Source organism: Etheostoma spectabile, chromosome 15 (genome assembly GCF_008692095.1).
Source record: "Etheostoma spectabile isolate EspeVRDwgs_2016 chromosome 15, UIUC_Espe_1.0, whole genome shotgun sequence".
NCBI lineage: Eukaryota > Metazoa > Chordata > Actinopteri > Perciformes > Percidae > Etheostoma > Etheostoma spectabile.
In genome coordinates this window covers 6,330,978-6,349,093 of record NC_045747.1, presented here as the reverse complement: position 1 = coordinate 6,349,093, position 18,116 = coordinate 6,330,978, and the positions used below count along the sequence as shown (strand labels likewise).

Genomic DNA, 18,116 nt, shown 5'->3' with positions numbered 1-18,116 from the left:
CTCTGGGCGCAATTGGATAGTCCTTCAACCAATCAGATCAATGGTCTGGGTGACGTAGCAGCAACAGCAGCATCAATGGGTTGCTGCGCTTTGGTGGCCGTCATGTTGAATGTAAACAAAAAGCTGCTTGCTGTCGCTGTGCTCTTGTCATCTTGTAAAGCCCGCCTCAACGGTTGTGAATGGTGCCTCGATTTGGAATAATTGGAAATGGGCTTGAATGGGCTGTCGGCCAGACTGACTTGCAGAGCAATTTTCCGGAAGTTTGTCAGGGTTTTCCCAGGCTACCAGAACCTCACAATTCTGCCCCTATAGCGAACTGAGTATGTTTTTCAACCACTGTACATTACAATGCTGTTGCTTTGTGTAATGGTGTCTGATAGTCCTTGTTGTACAGCAATCCTAAAGACACAGCATTACCAAACGCAGAATAGTTGGGAAGTGACAACAAATACTCCAACTGTTCCTAACCTCTCTCAATCTCATTTCTTCCAATACTCTCTCCAGCTTAGTATGTTTTATCATGTGAGCTAGCCCATATTGCTATCAAATTGGTTTTAAATGATCGCTGTATGAGCCTCGTGTGAGCTCAAGCTTATTGGGGTGACTTTCTTCTCTACCCTTCACCTTGCAGCACTTTTTGCACACAATTTCAAAACATACTGCAGTTGATAAGTGAGCTGGAGTGGAATTTCAGGGTTCTGGGGGTGCCATGATGCACACAAGCAGTATTTCTCTAAAGAGACAGAGCAACACATAGCCAGAGAAACGCATTAAGGAGGGTACTTAAAAAGGGCCCAGTGAAATCCAATGGAGTGAGGCCTGTTAGCGATATATTTACACATACTTATAGGTCAGAAATACAAAAAGGTTCCTAGAGAAAGATTTGTGGCTGATATGCAGCCGTAAATTACCATTGCCCAAAGAGGGAGCGAAGGAGGGAGGGAGAGAGAGAGAGAGAGAGAGAGAGGTTGGATGGGGCAAGGAAGCAAGACAGAAGCACAGCAATGCAGCTCATTAATTAAAAGGAGCCCAGTGTTTCTGTTTCATCTCTGTACTTTGCACAATGCTACTAGTGACAGTACCATGTCTGCTGATTTGCTCTGTGTCTCAAGAGTTTGGTTGTGAATAGCTTCAAAAGGGTCCCTGTGAGTCATTGGGTGTGGTATATTTATTGGCAGATAATGGAAACTAAAGCATTTCTCTTCCTGTCTTCTTGGCTGTGCCTCCAGGGACAATGAAAAAGGCACCGAGTACAGAAGGAGTTGCTACAATGCTTCCAAGGTAACTGCAGCAATATTGAAGGCTTCATCGGGACTCGGGCATGACAGATTGAAAGTGTCCCATTCAGCCTGAGAGCGAAAGGGCAATTGTTTGGGAGGCAATGCGAGGAGAAGATTGTGTGACTAAGCAAGAAAATAAGCATGACTGATATCTCATGGCCTGATAGCATGACTCATGCGAGTCAGGATATGGTAAGCAAATGCAATATACTGTAATTTATGATAAACATAGGAATCAAGTGCACCAGCAGTCAGATGATCATTTTCCACAACACACAGGTGTCAAAACAGGCACCCCTCCTTCTTGCTGTCTACCACAGGTTTTTCATACTACAACTAGTCACCAAAGATATTTTGAAATCCTGCACATGGTGATTTAACTGATTTGGTAAGTAGTTATTTTTTCTACTTTTAAATGCTAAATATGCCAATATATTACCATGCATCCACTCAGGGATGGACTTGGATCTGTGCGTTCAGGATAAAGTCTAATAGAGCGATATTAACAGACAACAGCAAGGGGCGCTAATGCAATCACCAAGCTCAGAGGAAGCTCAGTATTTTAAGATTGAACATTACAGGGCGAAATCAAATCGCCGGCAGATCGGGCTGGATTTACCCAGTTCATAGGCAGGCACACATCATTAGACCTGACAATGGCTTGTAAAAAAACGTAAGGAAAAAGGTGGATGGAAAAAATTCAAAGAAACGAGGGCCAAGTCTTTCGAAACTGATGCAGAAAAATGCAAAAAAAAGCTCACTGAGTAAATTTTACATCAGCAAGAGGTACTGGTAAGTGCCAAGAGCAGGACACATTATAATTGTCTGCCTTGATATCTATCTTAGCGAATTACATAGGCAGCTATCAACATGGGTGTGGATCGTGATTATGAAAATGATCCTGCCGTTTAGTGCTGTCAAACTTAACATGTTTAATTATGTCTGTTAATTTAATTTGAAACATTAAATGCATTACAAATTATTCGTGGTTTGACTGCGATTTCACTTTGTTGTATATGAGAGGTTGTTTGCTGCTAAGAAGACTATGGTATTGAAATAAACAGGAAAACATCAGGCATGCATTGGTATCACTCTAAACGTGCTATCAATCATGGAAGGGGGCTAAATAATTCACCAAAATCAACCAAAGGTTTCACCAAAAAATCCTAGCTTGCACTATCTGTTGTTCTTCCATCAGAGTGCAGTTTTTTTTTTGTCTTTCATATTTACGTTTACTATTGTGGAACTGGCCTAGTCATTTTCATCATTTCACAACCTCAATCTGAATCAAAAGTGTGATATGACATTGACAAAATATTAAATAGATTATTCAATGCTAGTTCTTCAACATAAAGCGACACATATTATCTCATCAATAACATCTATAATATCTTTAAAATCTTTATTCAGGTTGAAGATAAAGGTGGTATGTTTGAGAAGTGCCTGCTTAATCTAGCAGCTGAATAAATGGCAAAGGCCTTCACTGCTCCATTGAATTGTTCCCTGCTGACTCAACTGTTGACAGTCTCTCTCAAGTCCTTATTAGGTAGTTACTTGATGAATATTTTCACTGTCACACACACTGCACCCAGGTGTCCCGCTGTGCCTTCTTGTCCCCTTAAACACAACCCCATTGTACATAACTCACAGCAGTGACAGACTCATCTGTCTGAAAATAGCACACACCCACACAAGCGCTCTCACACACACACACACACACACACACAAACAAACAATATGCAAGTCTGATAGTTAAAGAACATGGGAAATTGAAGAAAAATCTGACACGGTAAATTAGAGAGTGATAAAGGAAAAGCCAGAGGAATGGAGGAATGGATGGGAGCAAACATGTAAAAGAGTGAGGAAAGATTGATGGTTTGACAGCATCCGCAGACAGGCAGAAACTGACAGGTGAGGAGGTGTAGGGCACAGTTATTTCTTCTACTGAGCTGACCCGCTGCACTTTGTCATTGTGATGGACAACACTGGCACAGGACAGTATGTTTGTGATTATGTTTAGTGCAGGATCTCCTGAGTACAAAACACCCCAAAATACAAGCACAAGTAAATGAGTGTTGGTGCCTGCGTGCATGCATGCCAGGAATGGTTGCGTGTGTGTATGCATGCAATGGGCCTCATTAATCCACATTTCTGCACATATTTCACATCATGTTGTGTTGTTACTGTGTTATTAATTAACTTTATAAAGTATGGACATTAACAACACTTCCCATTCACACAGCTTTGTGTGATGAATGAAGCCCTGTGTGCGCATATCTATGAAAGTACGTGCCAAATGCATGTGCCTGTGTGTGTGCTTGTTGCAAATCTGCATGCACGTAATCTGCTCCTGAACATCATGGTTGTGAGCGTGTATGCTTGTGCATGTGTGCATGAATGTGTGTTTCTTGTGTATGTGTGTGCGTGTTTGTGTGTGTGTGTGTGTGTTTGTGTTTAAGGGCTACTAAGTTTTGCTGTTCACTGATTTTGCAAAGTAGTAGTTTGATTTGGTAAGTTTTTGAAACAGTTGATGCAGGCTAAAATATTTTCATAGGCTGGTATATATACACATGTATACATATGTATGATAAGGAAGGTATTTCATTAATATGTTTCTACCTACACATCTAGGTGCCTGCATCCAGTGTGAATTTATTACAAGAAGAAGAAGAAGAAGAAGTTAATTTTCATCCAACACCTGGGGCCATGTTTACCAAGCATCTCAGAGCAAAGATCAGGCCTAGCGTGGACCCACCCTTTTCAGAATGATGCATACCGTATGTGGGCCTATTTCAGCCAAAGGAGTAAAAGCATGTTATAAATCAAAATTTGTAAATGTAACATTATTTTGGCAATTGCCATCTATCTATTAATATCCGCAACATCCTAAAATTTACATTTATTTGCCAACAAGAAACTGTGGGTATAACATCTCATTTGAGTCCCTCACATCTGTGATTACGTTAAATGTATTTCAGAACTTTAAAGCTGACGTGGTTCTTCCTCCCCACTAACCCATGATAATGAAAAAAGACTTGATAAGCCTTGTTTTGCTGAAATATGAGTGTAGCCACTGGTAAGATGCCCTGACTGGTGCCCAGGTTGGCTCAGTTGGTAGGGCACAGAGGTTAATGCCTCAACACAGACGTCCAGGGTTTGAGTCTGACCTTTGACAATTTCTTGCATGTCTTCCCCCTCTCTCTCCCCTTCATCATCTAGCTGTTCTGTTCATTAAAGGCGGAAAAGTCCATAAAAATAGTCTTAAAAAACAAAATACAAAAAAAGATGCCCTGACTGAACACAGAAACTAAAACAACACATTTTCAAATACACTATGGATACTCTGCAATCACTTTAAATATAAGCGTGGCTGCTGTGGTCGACTGAACGTGCTGCTCTCTCTCACTCACTGAACGCACCTGTCAAGCCAAAGAACCGCAGCAACAGCGAGCAAGGAGGATCACCTCCTTGCTTGCAAAATCACCTGCAACTCTCTTCAAGGGAAAGTAAAAAAATGTTTGCCTGCAATGTCATTACATTTGCTGTTGGGCTCATTTCTTTTTTTCTTTATAAAATGGTCATAAAAAGTCTAGCGGCATGATAGCTAAATTGGCAACATTGAGATGTTTTCTTTATAAATCGGTTTCATATTCTGAGGTGGGAGTATTTTTAATACTAATGAAATATTCTGGTTGACAAATAGGAGTGATTCTGACGTGTTTGATAAATATGGGCCACCAGGTGGGTCCAGTGAAGCTCAGTGGGTAGAGCCTGTCACTGAAAAGGATCATGGTAAAAATGTATGTACGTATGTATGTATCTATTTGTGGTACTGTGGATGGTTGTGTCAACCAAATCAGTTTCCAAAAAATGGATGCTTGTGGTTCTGTAAAATAAATTTAAACCACAAGGATTAATCCCATATCTGGGGCGACTGCCCTTGAGGTGTATGAGTGTGTTTGCATGTGTATAGCAGTATATGTTTGTAATTATGTGCTGAACGCGGTACCTCTTGTGGGTGGCCCCTGCAATCTTTGCAGATGGGGGAAGGAGAGGAATAGTGGTGGAAGACAGAACCGGAGAGGTTGTCGATCATCAGCATCTCCCCCTCCAAAGTATCCTTGATCAGGAGAGATACGCTGTCCAACCATTGGCTCTCCTGGAACACATACACACGCACACACAAGCAGACATACACACGGACACATACACACGGGACGCAGGCCGGCAGACCAGTATTGCACGCAGGTGCCAACATGTGCACATGCGTACATGCGAGGACAAAGAACACGCAGGGAAATGCATACACCATCGTAAGGGTTATAAAAATGGCTGTGTGCACACGCAGGTATGCTTTTATACTTTATTATGAACTCACACATAAATGCACACATTCACACATGCAGATTACCTAAACCTTAATTTCTAAAATCACTAAAGTAAAAAAACAAACACATTTTGTTCTAGTTTATTTGTGTCATGTGTATACAAATAAACTCAAACAAATCCCTCTCTCCTCTTCTGTTGGCCTTCAGGGCTAAGGACTGTTCTCTTTTGCAAAAAGGCTCCTCAATAATATGACTCCAAACCCTCATTAGCCCAGTAACACCTAATTTTACTATCAAAGCCTTGAGCACTGAGAGCGGTGCAATTACATTTGATATATCACCTCAATTAGGCTGTTCAATACCTTGTTGAAACAATTTAAGATTTAAGCATTTGCTTTGTGCTCTGGGTATTATTAGGTTTAAAGCAATTTAGACTGAATCAGTCAGGGCTTTTTCGGCGACTTAAATGATCCCTCCTTGCCTGAATCTCATCTGCCAGATTGATTTTTTTCCACAAACCAATCTGACAGAAAAAGGAAACTACTGACAGAAAAAAAAGAAAACTACTTTAAACAAGATTTCTGTGTTTCTTGGGTGGCCACTGTATTTCACAATGAATTAGATGTATTGTGCCTGTAGCACATTCATAACAGCCAAGATAACAATTACATGAGCAGATATATCCCAAAAGATACTGTGAAACAAGGTCACTCCTCTTCAATCCCCACACAGGGATATTTTCATAACACATTTCTACAACACCGCTTACAGGACTATAGATATCTAATGCAAACACACATTTCTGACTCATTCTGTTACATTACAATCACTCTTGGCTAAAAGAAAATAGGTTACTGTACTTCCAGCATTATAAATATACCTAAAGATTGCTGGCTGACTCTGCCATATCCAGGTCTTTTAATACATTTTCTCTCTCACACAGACAGTCCAAAGATATTCCATTCTGTGTACATGAAGAGTTTGAGATAAAAAAAAATAATGTTTGATTGACTGTGGTGGCCTATGTGCTGGCCTCCATTAATAACTGCATTGGTGGACAACAATAGGGCTTGTCTAGAGGGAATGGAAATTGAGAGAGGGGAGAGAGCTGAAATTAATTACTGCGTCTATCTGACTGTCACCGGCTCAACTATTATCTCTCCTCTCTTATTCCCTAACTCTCTCTCCCTCTGTGTGTCAACTTCCTACAGTGTTGCCTCTAGTCCCTGTGCTATAACAAGTGTTTAACCATAGAGTTGAACATTACTATTTCAGTATGTATTATGGCACATTATAGAATATAGCAGTTGTAGCTTCAATCTATCTTTATTCTCAAAACATCATCAAGACTCATCAGATATAATTATTTGTATTATTTGGAGAAGCTACAATGAGAATATATTGTATGTAGATTTACTAAAGGATCACAGCAGATGTCTCTGACTCTCACACACGCACGCACGCACGCACGCACGCACGCACGCACACACCCACACACACACACACACACACACACACACACACACAAACACACACAAACACACACACAAACACACAGGACCTGTGTTTCGTATAAATTGTATTGTTCTGCTAGATCCCTTATTGCATCACACAGAGAATAAGAAAGGGGAGATTGGGAGAGAAAGGGGGGGGGGGGGGGGGGGTGGTGCTGCCAATGTGCTCTCCATGGTCTGCATTAAGTTCCGTCACAGTGAGCTAAAAATGTCTACACGCGGCCAACTATAGCTCTACAACGGTGAGACTCTTCATGGCAGCCGATGAGTCATCTTTATGTGTTTCTGCACCGATATAGCAGACTATCATTAGTGATTTCATAATGGAAGCGTGTGTCTGTGCTCTCAGATTGCCAGTAGAAATGAGAGACCATCCACTCTCACGCACAGATGTAGACAGTGAAATGATCATTTAAAAAATGTAACCGTGCATGTCTCGGCAAACTCACAAAATCTCAATGTGAGTAGAGAAAGCTGAAAAATTAAGAAAGCCATTTAAGTTGCTCATCTCTGCTCTGCTGACAACATATGTTGCTATGACTACAGTGAAAGAAGACAAAACTTGAAAAAAGAAAATTGGAAATATATGGCTTAATCTCGGCTTTCATCTAATATCACTTAAGTAGTCTGGTTTCATTTTGGAAAATGCATTTAATTCCAGCCCAATGTGTTTACAATCATATTCTTTTTATTTTTTAACACAATTGCACTTGTGCATTGTTGCAATTAAGATACGGCTTAGTGTCTCTTTCCTTTTATCTGCCTGTTATATGCCTATCTTACTATTCCCTCTCTTTATGTAGATGTTTGACCCTCCTTACCTTCCCTTTATTCTCAAAAAATCTTAAAAATAAAATGAACAAAAGTACAAACAAATTACACAAAGAGATTGGCAAAATGATTGCGTGTAATCAGGCAATGTGGCTGTCAGTTCATTTCACAATGGGAAATAAAGCAATGATTCTCTACTCTCTCCCATGTCAGCACCATTCAAACACTGTACAGAAATTACTGCCATATTGTGGATCTCTTTTGTATTCTTTCAGTTTGTGAATTGAATATGTAATTTTCTCTGCATGAACTAATGCACTGATACTGTGTAAAGAGAAGCAAACTGACAGGCAACCAGAGAGAAAACGCAAAAGTAGGAATGTCTCCATTACGTGTTTTTTGCCCCAGATACTGATCCAAATTGTTTAGTATCCCAGGATTCTGTGTCTTCTCAAAATTCATATTTATCTTCATTACACAGCTGCAAGGTGCACACTAGGCCTACAATAAAATTGTAAAAGTAATTGTAACAGTTATTTATATGTTTAGATGTATGTATACAATGCAGGAAGGTTTTGATAGTATTTAGGCAACTTCTCTTTTTCCCATTTGCAGACCAAATAGAGGCATAATTCATGTTTAACTGCTGGTCACTGTTGGTGTCACCTGGTCACGATGCTCTTAACTATGCAATGGTTCCACTGTTTAAAGGACCTCAGCAAAGCTTTACAGCTCAGCTGCAGTTGGCTGATATCTGGGATATAATGAAAAAAAAAATAGAAATGGATATAAATAAATGAGAATCTGATTTTTGCACGGCCAAACTGATCCATAATAAAAAAGCTGTGATATGCCCGATCCTGATTGTGCAGGTCCACTCAATCTCCCTTGCCAACACAAACACATGCACCCCCCACCCACCCATCCACTCACCCGCAAATGCCACACATACAAAATAGAGCTTTCACGCTATCAGGAAACAAACTTAAGATTACTCGCACACTCACACAAACACAGAAATGCACAAACTCACTTGTGCTGGTGAGTATAGGGTCCGGCTGGAGTCGTGGGAGCTGTACGCTCCTGGGTGTGCACTCCCTGCTGAATGTCGCATCTTCCTCACTCCTTCTCCCCTTTCTCTAATCGGACCTCCTCTGTCCCTCCCCCCTGCTGTGCCTCCAGGTCCAGCAGCGACTAGTCCTTTCTCCACCCTCCCTCCTCCGCAGCTGGGGGCGCCCATGCAACAGAGGGTGCCCTGGGCCAGCTCCAGCTCAATTTCTGCATCCATCTCCGCCTCCTCTTGGGCCTCCTTGTTGGAGTCGTCCAGGTGCTTCATCAGCACGGCCACCACCACATTGATGAGCACGAACTGGGCGGTGAGCACGAAGGAGACAAAGTACATGGGCGAGATAAACTGAAGGCTAGGATTGCAGGCATAGTCCACATCAGTGCCATGGTCTGGTGGGCACTCCCGCAATGTGTCCTGGTGTCATAATGGCAGAAGATGAGGAAAAAGGTCAGGAGAGAGTTGGTTAGGAGCAGAGGTAGACAAGCCAAGTAAAATAGCAAAGATGTGGCTACCATATCTGTACTGTAAACATGGTTTGTTTTACGCATGTGCAAAAATGGTTGAGGTTAGACCATTTATGGTTAGGGTTAGGATAGACCATTTGCCGGGGGATAGGACCTGAACAAATCAGGTTTCTGGTACGGATCATTTAGTCACAGGACAAAACAGATCCAGAATAGAACAATTTTTGGATAAAGGTTTTTGAAAATACAGGAAGTGGACACATGTACAGGATCACCTTATAATATATAAAAATTTAAAACAGAAGCCCTTCCAAAATTGCAATTATTTTAAATTTACAATCGCTCTGCTCAAACAACAATGCATTTCCCTACTGATGGTGGAAAAAATGCAGAGAAGACAAGTCAAAATCTAAATGTCATCTTAAAATGCTGTGAGTTCAGCCACACCACAACCCAATCTAAATTAGTTTTCACATAAAAAAATACATTTTAGGGAATCAAGTAGATCTAGCTCATGTTAATGAGGCTCTTTGAATTTGTGACAACTTGTATAACCCTAATACACTTAATCGTTTTGCTTTTATGCAAAACAACAGGAGTCCCCCCCCACTCTTTCCACTCTGGTTAACATGAGCTCAGCGGAGTTCAGTCAGATCACAACCAAAGTGACAAGTGTTTTCTGGAGGAAGTTCACATATCTCACCCAGGCTGTGACCACACACAACAATTTTGGTCCTCTGAGCTGAACGTGGTTATTTCTATCTAATTTGGCATGCCATATACACACTCTGCTCCTGCACACAACATCACCCTTTTCTGCCTTCACTTCTTTTCCATATATTTCTACACATATTTTTGTTCTTGCTTCTTCCAAATCTCCCTTTGCTCTCACTCATACAGTTAGCTGGGACCTCCTTTACTCCCCATTGCCTTCTTACATATTTTCCTCTCCCTCAACATTTTCTCTCTTCCCCATGGTCACTGCACAGCTAATTACCACTCTGCCTCACCAGCTTCTAACCAAACCAAAGCAGGTCTACCTGTATCACAGGCCAGGTAGTAATTTGACAGCTAAAATGACAGAGAGCATCTGTGGCCTGCTGCTTTGCTACATGACCCGCTACAATCCACGCTACCTGTATCCAGGGTGTGTTTAATGGTCCACGCCAGATGACATGGTCCAGCATAATCTCTATTCGCCTCAGACTAGGTGTGTGGAGGAGTGGTAATAGCTGCTCATGGCAGTATATGTGTGTTCAGGTGAAATTGGTGTTTTCTGTGTGTGTGTGTGTGTGTTTGTGTGTGTGTGTGTGTGTGTGTGTGTGTGTGTGTGTGTGTGTGTGCGTGCGTGCGTGTGGGTGTGTATGTGTGTGTGTGTGTGTGTAAGCAATGAGGCATAGTAACTCCTCTGACGAAGCCATCAGTAAGGAAATCTGTGCTCCCCGTGCTGAGCAAGCGCATTTTTATTTTTATCACTGGAAGCAGCTTCCTCTGGATCTAAGGTATGCATCAACTGTAACCATTTTGAAATCTAAGTTAAAGACTGTTCCAGAGATTTAAATTAGTCTTGTTTGATGGTACTTTTAATTACTTTACCATTTTTGTTTAAAACTTTGTTGTCTGTCCTTTCATTTCTCTTGTTGTATTTTTTTTTACCAGTAAAGCACTTGCATGACCTCTTTGTATGAGAAGGTGCTCTATAAATAAACTTGCCTTGTCTCTCTTTGACCATCTCTTCACTGGTTTCTCTAGTTCTGTATTTCTTCCTTTTAATACACAAATAATGACTAAGTAACTTTGTACCTTCATGATGCCATTCCAGTTGTCGCCCGTGGAGACTTGAAACAAGGTAAGGAAGGCCATGCCAAAGTTCTCAAAGGTAGCGTGACGACTCATTCCCTCACATGGGTAGTCTTCATTGCAAACTAAGGATAAGAGTAAGATGGGGTGGATGGATGGAGAAATATATGAAGTTGTCAGATAAGAAAGAGGTAAGAGGGTGGAGAGAAAAGGAAAATGGAACAGAAAGGGAGCAGTGACAACAAAAGTAAAAGAGATTTGTAAATCTGAACACTCAACACTCAACATGTCATTGTTCCCAAAAACTGCAGTGGCATGCATCATTTCTGTCACTAAGCTGCCTGTATGACTGTCCAAACAAGCAAACTCAGTGTGGACACAGTTTGTTATCAAATCAGCAGCGATGTGACCAAACACTCTATTTGTCTTTGAGCTTATGTCCCAAGATAATCTCTGGAATGGTCTCAAGAAAGCAACACAATTTGCCACTAATCCTTTTTCCTGCCAAGCACCAATAGGAAGCAACACTGCCACAGGCTGCAGCTGCAGCACACAAGGGAAATGTGACAGTTCAGAAGATGTATCTTCCAACTTCAATGTGGATATTTTAGGATAGTACTTATGTATCAGAATACTGGAGAGTGGGTTGATTCCCTAATGGCTGTCTCACTGCAGAAGGGAGAACAGATGAAAAGGAATAAAGGATGGAGAGGAAATAAGAAGATTTTCATAATAAAGTTAACATGAATCCTCATGCTTGTACGAGCACAAGCTGAGTTTACTTTAATAAGTGCACCAAAACTGGAAGCCACAATTGTATTTAACCACCTGGACTGAGATTGACATATGTTGATTTTTAATCATATTACACCTATAGATGATGAAGTGTGAACAATGTGCTCTTCAACTAGAGCATCTTCCTTTTATCACAACATTACCACATATACGTGTAATGAAAGGATTAATCCAACTAGTGGAATGAGTGGATGAGTTTATATACATTATACTGTATATAATGATACAAATGTTGGTGATGACAGATAATACATGTTTCTTAAACGTTTTACAATAAATACTCAATTCATTATCAAAGTGTCAACAAATGTGGCCCTGTGTTTATTAACACAATTATATATATATATATATATATATATATACACACAGTATATACTCTACATACATAGTATATGTGTGTATATATATATATATATATATATATATATATATATATACACACAGTATATACTTTATATACACAGTATATGTATATATATATATATATATAATAAAACAGTATATACTGTATATGTATATGTATTAAGGCCTTGGTTCTCTTGTTTGTAAATGACCAAATATCATGGATAGGAATTGTGGTAAAAAGAAGAAACAGCAAATAATTGCTTAATATTGTTTATTTTCAAAGAGCACACTTAGAGTAAAAGAGGTTTTGTATGATGTAATCATTTGCAGCATTGTGACTGGATGTCATGGGCACTTACCAAGTTCTCCAAATAGCTCTACTCCTAAGGCGGCGTAGATGAAAAACAGCAGCATGAAGAGCAGGCCCAGGTTACCCACCTGCAAAACACGCACACACACACGCACACGAACAAACACACACACACACGAGAACATCTTACCATGCACGTTATAGACCATTTCACAGCATCCTGAAAAAAAGTATTAAGACTAGGTTTTATGCTCTGTTTAAGATATATAATCACTATCTAATGCACAAGAGCAATAAACAACAAAAACATCAAACTGTCATTGCTAATGTAACCTTGGATTAATCAGCTGTGGACTTGCCTGCTTTGTGCATGTGAACATAATTTAACCACAATTACTATTCAAAAGTTCTGCAAACCATGGCACAACTTCCTCTGAGACCTTCATATGACTAAACCCCTGATGCTGTTGTAACTGTTTGAGTTTGGGGGTTTGGGACCTGGCTCAGTTCCACTGCAAAACAGCCTTCTGTTACCGCAACTTCCTGTAATGGTGATGATGTTGCACGGTAAACCCTTGAGGAAAAATTGAATCCCATTACAGGGATACAAAACCCAGTACCCTATTCAATGGCTTTAACACTCCGCAAACAACACTGCTCCACAGGGAATGAGGGGATGCACTGACAAATAGTTACTATAATTATACTTACTCCATGTGTTCTAAAGAGAGGTTTAGATTACTCCACCTGTTTTTCAGGGGAAAATACCTTTAATGTGCTGTTTGCATTGTAGAGTTTGGTCTTGGAATAATGCATCCACATTATGCCAATAACAAACTCTTTTCTAAAGAGATTGCCCATAGCACTGCAAATAAAGTTTATTAAAGTAAATCATGTTTAGATACTTGAGACAGAGGTTTTTCGACTACACTCAGGACTATAATCATGCATAGCTGAAGAACACAAATCATGAAGAAAAGGAGAGTTTTGATATAAGTGCCTGTCTTGGAGGAAAAGCTCCCAGTAAATTGGAGCCAAGTCAATCAATTGTGATTGAATTTAGATTGCATCAAACTGAACTACAATCAAATGAAACTACCGCTAGTCAGTGTGCAGTCTGCCTCTTTTTCTGCGTGGCGATCTGACGGCCACATTCTGTTTAAGTTTAAGAAGCTGATGGGATAACATTTCATTGGAATTGCACCTTGTATGATTTCTACCAAAATATATAGTTTGCATTTAGTAGAACCATCTCTCTTATACTCAATGTTTTTGTTAATGTGTCTTTTCTCCTCAGAAATTCAATACAATTATAATTAATAGGGGGAAAATCAGCAAAGTTAGTACAAATATGCAATTATTTACATTTTAATGCTGTCAAATTCTTTAACATAAATGGCAAAATAGGTAGTAAGTCTCCTTTACTGTAAGAATCTCAATTCTACAACAAACAAAAGAGCTGCAGAAGGTGGTGCTAAAGGAACAAAATATATGCATGCATATAACACAATAATAATGTTTAGAAGCCTCTATAACCTAAACATATTAAAGTTTACTTTTAATTTAGACAAATATGCTCCCCTATCACGCAGCCTAGTCTGATGAGTCCCGTTGGATGGAAAGTAATGGAGATAACTGCCGCACAACCTTTCATTTGGAGTGCTGAAATAATAAATGCGACTGTTCTGGGGTTTGCCTGAAGTACATCTCCAAGTTAGTAAACTATCCGGCCTGGTGTACTTAACAATCTGTGCTTCATAATGGCCCAAGTCTATGTGGGATTCAGGATGAGGATTAATGCACTTTTGAGAAGTTTTTCTAGGAAGGATTTAATGTTTTTTGTCAATGCAGATGTATATAACATTAACTTACCCTATCCAGGATAAAAATAATCATGAGCTTTAGAATTTGTTCACATTTTTTAAAAGCTAAATACAAATAGTTTCATAGGGGACAGCTTCTGACGGCCTCCCAGTGCAAAAATGACATACCATGTCGCTTCCACATCTGCCTAAAGCTATTTTAGAGGTTTCTCAGCCATTCGTAGAGAAGAGATAAAACAACTGGCTCGACTCTCGTTCCAACATGATATAAGCTATTAGTGTTAGTGAATGGCTTGTTGCGACCATTTCACATCAGTTGGGGAGGAGAGGATAATAGAGGACCCTTGTGGGTAAAATGACTTTATTTTACTGAGTCTTTGTATAGACAAAAAACGCATATCTCTTAACATGCCAATGAGCTATTAAGCTTACTCACCCGTTTAGTGTAAGTGTATGGATCCCTCATTACATCTCTATGTCCTGTCATGGCTTATTAAATACATAAACTGCTTGTGGGAATTATCAAGCATTTACATGATGTCTAATCTAATGAATTATTATTCTAGCAGAAATCTTTCCCACTGTGCCATGATGTCATTATTCATATTTCTTATAATAGCGGTCTGTATTCGCCTGTACCTTTGGTAAACTGCATCCCAAAGCCTTTGTTGAAATGTGAATACTGTCTTCAATATCCTATGTGATGTAATGAAGAAATGTTGGCAGATTGCCATTTCTTTTTCACAGTGAAATAAAGCGTGAGATCACCTCAGGTCTCGCCAGGTGTAACTCTTTCACTTTCACCCTTTCAGAACCTTAATATGCACACACAGCACAGCAAGAGTCCTCCTGGAAATGTTTAATTAGCCCGAGTTTTAATTACCTCGCCTGGTGCCCTTGGGATAGAGCAAAGGGCTCAGTGTTAATGAGAGGGGGATCAATAGAAAAGAAAGACAAGAAATCTGTTCTCCCTCACCTCCGCCTGCCCTCCTTACTCCACACCACCTGTTTCCCTCGGTTTGCTTTATCTTACTTTTGATGGTCACTGGGTCGGACATTGTGCCTGCATGTCCATAAAGGAAGTTGTAAATTTTTTTTTTTATTCTTTAGCTTAGCTTATTTTTTTATTTCAGAGTTTTTGTAATCTTTGGACAGAACCGGGCCAGCTGTTACCCCCTTTCCAGTCTTCTAAGCTAAGTTAATCTTAAAACTGATGGATCACACTTCATATTTACTGAGTTGACATGAGAAAGGTATCAATCTTCTTAACTATCTCTTGGCAAAAAATGCAAATGGTTTTTTTTTTTTTTTTAATGTCAAGTTCAAATGAATCCTTTAAGAAACAGAGCTTGCGGCAAACATAATTTAAATATGAATTGAATAAAAATGTATTATTAAATGACCAGTAAACATTGGGACACTGATGAAGACATGATTTTGAAGTTGTACATGAAAACCCCAGACAAATATCATACATAATAAGATATTTGTTCTGTTGTTGTCCTATTTCATTTCATACTCATACGATTATGCTACAAAGCAAATAGACAATACTTCCAGTCAGTAATAATAGAGAGCAAAGATGCATTCTGGGAATTTTCTACAGAATTGAACTTTCATTGCACTAGAATGATTTTGACAATGAGATGGGTGAACGGCCTAGAAACTGCCCGACTCTGTGGACATTTCACTAACAAATGAACTACAGACTGGTTTAAGAAGCTGTTGCTGTTGCTAGCCCACAGTGGTCGCAGTGGGAGTCTGGGTACTCTCCATGGTACGGAAAGTGAAAACAAGACAAAGCCTGTGCGTGTGCGTGTGCGTGTGTGCGTGTGTGTGTGTGTGTGTGTGTGTGTGTGTGTGTGTGTGTGTGTGTAATCTACCAGTCTATGGCATGAATGAGTCATCTATTAGTTGCCTACAGGACAACAGAGAAAGAAAAGGGGGTGGGGCTTAGAGCTACCCTGGCTATTATGACTGAGACTGGCCAACTCTCTCTCTGGAATGTGTGTTAGTCGAGAAATGAGACAATGTGTGTGTGTGTGTGTGTGTGTGTGTGTGTGTGTGTGGTGTGTGTGTGTGTGTGTGTGGTGTACACCACTGTACCTGAGGCAGGGCTTGGACCACTGTATCCAACAGGGCTCTCATTCCTGTCGCCATCTTCACAGCTCAGCACTGTGTTGTGCATGTGTGTGTGTGTGGTGTAGAGAGAGACTTTAAAGTGGACATTTAGTATGGAAATCCCTCAGATTCAATTACAGCTAAACATTTAGCTTTGAAATGTCAGTTCTTGTTTACACTGAATGTAACACACACACACACACACACACACACACACACACACACACACACACACACACACACACACACACACACACACACACACACACACACACACACACACACACACACACACACACACACACACACACATTAGCCCTTTAGACATTGATTGCTACTGTATGCTACAGCTAACTGACCTGTAAAAGTTTTGGGTTTTTTGCATCAGTTTTATTTCAACAGCATGACCCAAATAATGGTTCTTCTTTCACTGAAAGGATTTACAGGAAGTGCTGGGCCAGGATAGGTACTTGTGTGTGTGGGTGTGTGTGTTTTTTCACATTTTGTGTAGTATATGTACCTCGTGCTATCCTCAGTACTCTCATGATCCTGATGATTGTGGGGTTGATGGGCAGGGCAGCACTGATCTCAATCTCCTCAAGGGTGATCCCCATCACTGACAAAAGCACAATGGCGAGGTCCAACTGGTTCCACCTAGCACAAGCACAAGCACACACACACACACACACACACACACACGCACACATAGTATAAACACACGGATGTGAAGGTGCACCAAGGCATTGCACCACAAAGCAAATACAAACCCAAATGCACTGGCATGCTGGCGAGTTTGTAGGCAAATGTGTTAAGAAAAAGATTTAAGAGTAACAGTAAAATACAGATGTTCACTTGTTGGCTCTGACTGCAAATCATACATTCAGGGCTGTCTGAAAAGTTCTATGCTGTACTATTTAACAAAGTTTTTAGTTAATTAATAGTTACCTTTCAAGACATTACTCTCCTTTGTAACATCTACAGATTTCTACCAGTGACGTAACAGTGCTTTAGTTCCAAAAGCTCTTTATAAATCCAGCAAATGCTAGTCAAGGCTCAAAGACAGATGGGAAACCAATATTGTCAAATGAATGTGGTCAGGAATCAAAGAGTTTGAAGCCACCATAGTCATTGTTACATGTCAACTGAGGTTAAGCATTTTGACCTGCTGTGACTACACCACTTCAGCAAGCTTCTCCATACGTATACCCTTTAGTTTCTCATGTAATCACATTAGGAGTTATCGCAGTCTTCATTTATATTCAGACTTTTTGGAAGATAGTCAATACGGATCTTTTATGAAATCATTAAAGTGGCAAGACAAGGCACACAGAGTGCTAAAACTCTTGGCACTGCCAGTTCATTTATCAGAATGCTTGCCTATTCAAAATGCCAATGACAACAGTGTGTCACCCGGCGCCCATGACTCATTATTATCCTGCATATGATCATGTTTCATCTTTTTTCACATTGTTGTCCCGGACTTACCTAAGTTTTTT

General features: G+C 40.1%; 1 protein-coding gene across 6 annotated transcripts in view; it reads right to left on the bottom strand.

Annotated features, from left to right (window-relative positions):
* LOC116703435 (voltage-dependent T-type calcium channel subunit alpha-1I) overlaps positions 1-17,274 on the bottom strand; it is a 25,087-nt gene extending 7,813 nt beyond the window's left edge. For 4 of the 6 annotated variants that reach the window (XM_032538168.1, XM_032538167.1, XM_032538171.1 and 1 more), the window contains exons 1-6: positions 17,141-17,274; positions 16,606-16,674; positions 12,726-12,804; positions 11,230-11,351; positions 8,927-9,376; positions 5,290-5,439 (exon numbers count right to left, since the gene is read on the bottom strand). In XM_032538168.1, the coding sequence (XP_032394059.1) occupies positions 5,290-5,439; positions 8,927-9,376; positions 11,230-11,351; positions 12,726-12,804; positions 16,606-16,659 (855 nt within the window). In that variant the 5' untranslated portion in view covers positions 16,660-16,674; positions 17,141-17,274. The remainder of the gene's footprint in view (positions 1-5,289; positions 5,440-8,926; positions 9,377-11,229; positions 11,352-12,725; positions 12,805-16,605; positions 16,675-17,140) is intronic. The other 2 variants (XM_032538172.1, XM_032538173.1) reach the window with 1 other exon arrangement.
* Positions 17,275-18,116: the final 842 nt, after the last annotated feature.